This window comes from Pezoporus wallicus, unplaced genomic scaffold, assembly GCF_028554395.1.
Source record: "Pezoporus wallicus isolate ANWC-B61680 ecotype Strahan unplaced genomic scaffold, APGP_CSIRO_Pwel_v1 contig_7237, whole genome shotgun sequence".
Taxonomy (NCBI): domain Eukaryota; kingdom Metazoa; phylum Chordata; class Aves; order Psittaciformes; family Psittacidae; genus Pezoporus; species Pezoporus wallicus.
The window spans coordinates 1,875,155-1,883,723 of record NW_026635802.1 but is presented as its reverse complement, the minus strand read 5'-3'; the positions used below and the strand labels follow the sequence as shown (position 1 = coordinate 1,883,723).

At 39.1% G+C, this 8,569-nt stretch overlaps 1 protein-coding gene across 1 annotated transcript; it reads right to left on the bottom strand.

Annotated features, from left to right (window-relative positions):
- Positions 1-2,985: 2,985 nt before the first annotated feature.
- CUNH9orf152 (chromosome unknown C9orf152 homolog) lies at positions 2,986-8,200 on the bottom strand. The gene is made up of 2 exons (XM_057398317.1): positions 7,749-8,200; positions 2,986-4,139 (listed from the first exon to the last, which is right to left on the bottom strand). The coding sequence occupies exons 1-2, from the start codon at positions 7,975-7,977 to the stop codon at positions 3,574-3,576; spliced, it is 795 nt and encodes a 264-aa protein (XP_057254300.1). The 5' UTR covers positions 7,978-8,200; the 3' UTR covers positions 2,986-3,573.
- Between the last annotated feature and the right edge of the window lie 369 nt (positions 8,201-8,569).

The following is an 8,569-nucleotide window of genomic DNA, read 5'->3' as shown; positions in this document are numbered from 1 at the left end:
AGGCCCAGGGGAGCGGAGCGGAGCGGGGCGGGGCGAAGCGAAGGCGAGGCGGGAGCTCATCACGTGGTTGAAGCAGGGTCCCGCCCGCCATTTTAGGGTGTTGTCCTGAGCGGGGGGGTGCGGTGGGGTTGTGTTTCTGTGGCCCTCGCTGCTGTTGTACTTGTGCTGTCTTACAGCTTGATTGTCCTCTGCGTGATGGGGCCCGAAGCGGCGCTCCCTTCCAGGAGGAGTTGGGACCTGGAGGAGGCTGAATGCCCTACAGTTGCTCCTCAGATGCTCCTCTCAATTTATGAGGCAAAGCTGTGACTGAAAGTGTTGAGGGAGTCTTTCCCAAAAGGCTGAGGTGCTGTGGAAGGTGCCAGGAAGGATTGATGTGTGATTTTCTTTGCTGTGCTCCTTGAGGGCAGCGGTGTCCAGGGTGAGCTTTTGTATGGGGCCTGGTGTTTCCCCTTCAGCAGTGGCTGACAGGTGCTTGCCTGTGGGACTGTCAAAAGTTAACTTGGTTTCATAGGCTGGGCTGGAAGAATACATGGTGTATGTGCAAGGCTGGTTCTAAACACCATCTCGAGGTGGTGCTGGAATATGACTTCTGGTTCTCATAATGCCCAAGAGCAGGAGTACGGTGCAAGGCTGTGCAGACATTTGGCTGTACACTGTAGGCTGCTCAATGTTGTATTTGTATATGAGGCCCTCAAAGGGTTGGGGCTTGTTTCTGGAATCTTTTTGGTGTCTGTAAAAAGATGTGTTCTTGCAGTGGGTTACAGCAGAAATAGTTAACTCATGTGGGGCTAATTCTTCTCTGTGACCAGCTGTCCCAGCAGTGGAGGGATTGTATTCTAATTGCTCTGATATGTGACCAAAATCATTGCGTTGGAGTATTATTTGTTCCAGGATAGATAGGTCTGCAGGACTGTCCTTACATAAAACATTCTTCTTTAGGTAGTCATACAGACTAAGTGGGGGTACTGTCAACTGCAGCTTCGGTAATGGGAACCTCACAGGTATCATGAGCCTGTGAACAAGATACTGAACTAGAAATTCAGGATTCCAGGCTCCCCTGTGTGCATAAATGACTAGTCAAGTTTGCCCAGTAATAAAATAAGGGCACATTTGCTTTTATGACAATCCTGAGCTCAGTGTTTGAAACTTAGTAACTATGTAACTTAGAAACTATGGTAATAGAATGATAAAAGTTCCTGTCCCATAATCACCAAACATGAACAAGCTAACAGTAAAGGATTTCAAAAACTGGGACTTTATAATATTTGAAGTTTGTTGGTTTTTTTCCCCTCATGTTTCCCTGTTTTATTTTACTGCAGCTGTTTTGGGGGAGAGGGGGGAAGTCTTGTTAGACAATGAGCCTGTGTAATTTTTCAGTCTCTTGAAGTGTAAGTATGGCAACTTTTGTCATAACCAAAACTACATCATTAACAAATAAAAATCTACTGAAGTTGTTTTTCATAATGTCCTTGGGAATAAAGTTGAAAGACTTCTCAGAAGGCAAAAGGCCTGCTCTTAACAAGTTCAGTCAGTATGAATCACAGTAATATGCTAGAGAAACCTCAGGAAAAGGACAAAGTATTTGTATGAAAGTGATCACAAAGCAGTTAAGTTACTTAGTCTATGCATAAACCTGCAATGAGTTTTAAATCAGCGTATTCAAGGTCTGTGTTTAAGTAAGATAACAATGTAGCTATAATTGTTTATTAATGTCTCATGCCAACCCAGGAACAGAAATCAGCATCTGAGCTGGAAACTAGTCTGGGCAGGCCAGTTAACTGAAAACACTAGACACTCTGAAAAAAATCACAACGAACACCTGTTACCAAACCTATGTCTTCGTTTTGCTGCTTTTACTGAGGATGAGTGGAAAATTCTTCAGGCGTTACTGAGGCGTACTCATGGCTGTTGGTAATAGCTGGTGCTTTTCCGCACTGGTTTAAGGACTGTCACTTACAGGAGATGAAGCGTTTGCCTGCTAGTGGTGGCTGGATCAGTATGGGATGCTACAGAGTTTGGGTCTGTAACGGGTGAGTGGCATAGTGAAAACAATGTTTCACCAAATGAAGCAAAATAGCATTATATTCCTTTTTTTTTTTTTTCTATTCTTGTGGACTTTACAAAGTACTGTGATACACTTACTGCCATGAGTCTTCTGCAATGGAAGCATGGGCTCTGACAGATCTGTGCATACATCTCCAGATGTAGTATTCTCCATCAATCACAACAAAAGCCAGTGGAATTGTAGGAAGAATTAATGGTTTGAAGAAATGTTGGGTGCAAAGCAAATGGTGTTCCTATTGGAAATGAATAATACTCTTATCTCTTTGACAATGTGCTTTTATTAGCACATTGGTGTCACTCTGTTTCCAAGATACCTTATGCTGACAAGAGTTGTGTCTAGAAGGACATAAACCACAGCTGAGCATCTTTTTTTTTTTTTTTTCTTCTCACATTTTGTGTGTGGATAGTGTGATTTTGAGATAAATGTGGTAACTGGGGTTGTGTGCTTGCAGACTTGCTTCCAGGGATCCTGAAGAGCTTTGTGGGGCATCCGCCTGATCTTCATTTTGCTGTCCTTTCGAGGCTCAGATATGGAATGATTCAGAAGAGCCAGCACCCACAGAAGAGGGTTTCTTTCCTCTGAAGGTCTTGCAGGAGGGGAGACCGGCAATAACTACTCACTCTTAAAAACTTGCACATGTTTGCACTGCAGTTGAGCCACAGGAGAAGGTGTTAAATCCGATCTATGAAAAACAGGTGTAATCCTGCAGTTATATTTGTGTAGTTGAAATGGTTATACCCCCTTTTTGCACAAACAGTTGTAACAGCAGAAAGAGGCATAATGCTCTGGTAAGGAAGGTTTGTGAATATGTGGTACCAGGGAGCTAAGGAATTATTCCAGACTTTTTTTTCTAATTAAATACTGAGGATAGATGGGAACCAACAATATGTTTTATAAGATTTTATAAGAAAAAGGTGACATTTACTATTAAACCATTAATTTATTACCATTGAAACAATAGAAATGAGTGGGGATTCTCTTTGTTAATTTTAAAAATACACACATCAGAACCTATCTTCAATATCTTAAGGAAAGTGAGTGATGAAATCATACATCAGTTGCACCAATCACCTTCAATACTGTTTCATTTGTTACTTGTTTATTGTCTAAAGTAAATATTACTCTGCTGAAATTTATCCTGGTTGCTTCATCAGTAGTTCTACTAGTCTTTGCTATAGCTCTTTCAGGTATTTCAGATATTGATGTGATAAAATCTTAGTTTCTGGAATCAGTGACCTGAAAAGGAGGAGGAGAAAAAAAAGACAAAAAGAGATGAAATTGCTCTTGTATCTCAAGATTCAAGTAACAGAAGTGAGTATCTGTCGTTGCAGCCCAGCATCTTTGTAAGAACATTTCATTTTACATTGTACTATAAAACAACAGATTATGTAGTAAGGATCTTCTTTGGCTAGTAAAAGTAATAGGCCCTCAGCAAGTCAATCAGTGTAAGTAGGAAGGCTATTTTTCATTCAAGTTTTTTGCTAAGTCTTATGTATTACTGAATGTCTTCATTCTGAGACATATAATCCAAGCCTCTTTGCTGCTTCAGAAATTCTTGGCCCTTTTTTATTAGGGAAAGGGTAAAAGTTCAGTTTATTGCAGGCTGACGTGCATTTTGTAGGAGAAATGTGTTGATGTGTCCAAACTGCTGAAGTGGCTGATTTCGGAGGCTTTGGGCAGGTGCTTGAAATGCTGCTGCCATTCTGTTTACTGAAACTGTTCAACATGCTTGAACTTCTCAGTTGACTCGGTGCAGATAGTTCATTAGCTTCTTCTAATTCCTTGGGTTGTAGTGTGCTGTTTCCCTGTGAAATCAGTCTTTGTTTGTCAAAGTTACACAGTCCGTTCTTGCAGTGGGAGACATCCTGGGTAACTCCTTGATAAGGGGCTTGCACCAGACGGTGAATTCCCAGATGGGTATGCCATAGTGAGTTGTCTTGTGTGTTGCCACTGCTGGTCATCTCCAGTCTGACCTTTCTGACAGGAACATGCTCTGTAAATGACTTTGATCTCACTTTTTTATTAATTATAACAGTATTGACCATTGATTCTGAGATAACAGATTCATGTTCACCTACAAGAGAAATGCATTTATGCACGTTACTATGGTGGCAGAAATCAAGGGTCTAATTTCTGTAGCATAAACTCAACTGAAGAGCTTTCACAGATGAATTTATCTATACTTTTCCCATCTGTGGCTGAGAATAGTGCAAGTTCTTTTGAATACCAGCTTATGGAGTAAGAATATTTCATGCTTGGTTTTGCAGTTCTAAGGACATAAATGGCACCTTAGGGTTAGGCAAGTAAAAATGGAGATTTATTGAGTCAATATTGATCTAACTGGTACTCTAAGACTCATTAACAACAGATTGAGAATTGACTTTCAGTAATTAATTGCTTGTAAGCAAAAGTTCTTAAGGTGAGTAGGGATTTGCTCAGTGTGTCGGTAAGTGCTGTAATTTGAAAGACAAAAATGTTTTGTTTGATACTGTTTGAAGCTTTAATAACAACCTAAAAATACTGTGACCAGTTTTAGATAAAACAAGTTGTGAATGTTTTCCTTCTTTTTCTTAACGAGGGATCATTAATATCTAGGTGTGTATCTTAGTATTTTATTGCAATTTTATTATTGTTATAAGTATAAATGGTGTAATGTAAGTAGCTTATCACACTCTTGTTGCCTAAATGATCACTTAGAGGAAAAATCTGCCTGCTCCATGAATTGTATAGAGTAGCTGTAACAGTGTGAGAGAATCTGGTCTCTTATTTTTTTCTTCAATGCCTGTAGCTTAATTTCTAACACAGTATGAAAGTAACTGTTAGAAATGTATAAGGTATTAGGGACAGAAATGGTAATGCTACTTTAATTACATGTAAATTAAATTTGCATCAGATTACTGAATATGACTGTTTTTCTGTGCCTTGAATAGAAGCCGAACAGCTACAGTTACACTAAAGCTAAACACTGCTGTTGGCATTGCAAGTACTCATGAAATATACCTGTTAGTGTAAATCTGTTTTCAAGTAGGAGTTGTGCAGAATGCTGACCCTTATTTACAGGCTTGAGTTGTAGGAACTGTGGCTGTTGCAGTAGGAGTTATGAAGCAAAGTGAAAAAAGTAGACATAGAACAGTGCTGATTATATTCCAAAACACAATATCTGGATAGCCATTTTAAAAGAACTGTAACCCTGAGTTTGGAATGAAGCTAGTTCAAATAGGATGCTGCCTTTAAACACCCTCCTCACACCCCCTCCCTCCCCCTGCCTTTATAGCTGTCTTTCATACCATCTTTACAAGGAAATATTTGAAGATCCAGCTAATTTACTGGCAATAAGTGAACCTGTACAACAGGAGGGGCTTTCATCACTGTCTTTGGCTCCCACTGATGAAGCAACACCACCAGCATAATAGAGAATTTTTACTGCTCCCTGGGTTGAGCACATAAGGTTGATGTAAGAGGTGCTCTGCAGCATGGCTCTGGGAGTGAGAATCGTGTCAACCTACATCTTCTGCTCTCTTGCAGTGTTACCAGGACAAAGGAGACTAAAGCACACTCAGAGCTTGGAGATACAGATGTGTGTATGTAACAGAAAAGTTAATCTTATTTCAAGTTAGCTTGGGAAATACTTGGAAGATTCCCAAGTCAGTCTCAGTGTTTATTCTCTCATGACATTTTGTGCTGAATGCTCCTATTTAATTCCTAAAGCAAATACTACTTTTTTTTTTTTTTTTTCAGCTTCTTAGTCAATAGATACTGAAGACACAGCTGTATAATCCCATAGCTGGGAACTTTCAAATCTTGTCCTGCTCTTTGTTCTCAAATAAGCAGGAACAGGCAGAAACACGAATGTGTCTGTGTCTACTGGGGAAGGAACAGAAGAAAGTTGTTTTCAGGTGACTTCTCAATTACTAACCCACCAATCAAAATCCCAGAGAAGTTAGAGGATCTTAAATTCTGTTTAAGGGTCCACAACTTCATGACTCTGGCAAATAGGTAGTGACATACAAAGCTGAAAGTCCTCAAGAAAAGAGTTACCATTCCAGCTGCAGTGCAATAAATCTGAAATGCTCAAAATCCCTATGGTATCATGGCAGGACAGCTGGTCTGTCATGCAGGAACAAGACCTTTGGCAGGGATTTTTAAGACCGTAAGTACTGAAGCTGCCTTCTTTCCATGTGTCTGGCCTTTGAGGTTTGGTTGTACGTGTGGGCTTGGGGTGGTACTATTGTCATCAATGCCCTTCGCAGCCTAGCCATGATTTAACCTCTAGGTAGGGAAACAATTTGCTATCAGTACAAAATACTGATACATACGTGGACTGCCTTTTGGTACTAGCTGGAGTTTCTGAATAGTTTAAGCTTGTAACTTTAAAGAGTGTAGGGCATGAGGCCATCCCAGTATGGCAGTGTTCATTTCTGCGTGACATATTCTTGAAAACAGATGCATGTAACAGGTTCAAAGTGCTGAGCTATGTAATAATTTTTCCCAACTTCCAAACCCTAGGAATGTGTAAGATCAACTTTCAGGACATTGAGCACTCAGCATTATAAACCCCCTCAAACGTAACTGCTTCTAACAGTAACATGAATCTTTTCCATGCGGGTTGTTTGAAGGTTAAAGTTGAGTGCAGTAGTTGTGAATGTTTTGGATTATGTGAATGAAAATATTTGTATGTGAACTTCCAGCTCTACTAAATTTTAAACTTCCCAGAAACTGTACAGTCTCACTGTGTTATGTCTTTTCTTTAATCACCAAATGGTGTCCTTGCAAAAAAATCTCCTGATTACATTCATTATATTCAAAGCTTTAGTTGCATTTAATCTGAACCCAAACTTTTGCTTCCTTTCTTTAACCAACTTATTTTTTGCTATAGCTGATTAGATGGGCTGTTTTGTCTTCAAGTTAGTTGCCTTTTCATACCTGATACAATTAGCTTGTATATATATATATACGTATTTTTTATGCCTCACAGAGATTTAAATTCTTTAAACATAAGAATTGCTAGACATTTGAGTGAAAGAATGTTGAAAATATATCTGACATAGCAGGTAGATGAGTGATATATACCTTTAATTGTTTCCTATGTATGTACCTTCCAAGCAATTTTCAGTGAAGATACTTTAAAACCAGGACCTCTTGTTCAAAGCTTCTAAGAGTTACTCACTGTGACTCTTAGTTACTTTTTAACAAAAATCCAACTCGTGCTAGTTACTTGATACTTGTTTTTGTTTCCTGTAGTCTTGTAGGACACATTTCTTTACACAGACAAAAAAGGGGGAAGGAGACAAAAGACCCATAATTGCTTGTTCTGACAGAAGCATTGAAGAGAGCAGAAATGTTACAGAATAGATTGCACAAATACAGTGATGCTAGACATAAAGACATGGCTCCTGTAATAGTTAACATTTATGTTTAGAATTTTACTGACATAAAACCTATAAAATCTTATCTCAAAAATTTTCATCTGTTTCAAATTCATGTTAATGTTTCACCATCATGTATAAACATAAGACCACATTTCAGTGAAAAGAATGAAACCCCAAAATAACAGAAAAGGAATTCACTTAATACCTCTTTTGAAGCTAAGCATATGAAGAACAAATCTAGGAGTTATTAAAGATTTAAAGAAACAGTCATTACATCTACATTGGCATTTTTTTCCCTATAAATATAAGCATACCTGTTTTAAAAACAATAACGTGTGATTGCAGTTTTTGCTTCTGTTTTATATGGTCATACTGCTCCTCAAGAAAGCTCACATCCATCTCTGTTGGCGGCTTATCACAATCTGAAGCCTGTTGCTCTGAGGTATGAGTCACTGAAAAAATACCAGTCATGTATTTGTAAGCCTTCACCATCTGCTCCAACAAGGAAGAAAAAGTCATGCAGAAGCAGGACATTTCCTTCATTGTGTTGGGAATAAGCAAATCGAGTATGAGACATCTGAATTCTTCATAAATGAAGAAGTAACTTTCTTGTAAGTGAGGTGACTTCTTTCAGAAGTTGCGTGGTCTGCTCTGAAGTTGTGGATTTCAGCCAGCTTGTTTTCATGTGGTGTGGCTGGAGCTACTGCACACAGAGTTCATGATTATAACTGAGCAATTTGGTTTAATGTTGACTTAAGGTTGTGAGCATATGAAACTTTGCCAAAAACCACAGTGAAATACAAAACCTCATTGAACACAGTCAGGTGCACAAAGGGCTGGGTAATACTGGTTTATTGTAGTAATGTGAATTCTTGAAGGGACGCTGTCATGGTGACCTCCCCAAGACAGTAATTCCACCGGGGAAATCTTTCATCAGGTTTCTTTCCATGTACTTTGTGTCTTTTCCTCTCCACTCTCCCTTCCTTAAATTTTATCCAGTTTCATTCTTTCCACGCATCTTGGGGCAATGGTGTGGGATGGAAGGATTTATTATACCTCAATTTTGTGCTTGTTGCTTCCTTTCAAAAATGTATTATATCAAATAAGGTACGACACTGTGTCTGGACTATGAGCT

What these genes read in the sequence shown, in the direction of transcription:
- CUNH9orf152 (XM_057398317.1), bottom strand. Translation starts at nt 7,977, where the DNA reads ATGAAGGAAATGTCCTGCTTCTGCATGACTTTTTCTTCCTTGTTGGAG. An exon ending in CGTTATTGTTTTTAAAACAG is followed by an intron (nt 4,140 to 7,748) that starts GTATGCTTATAT and finishes TTTCTCTTGTAG; the next exon opens with GTGAACATGAATCTGTTATC.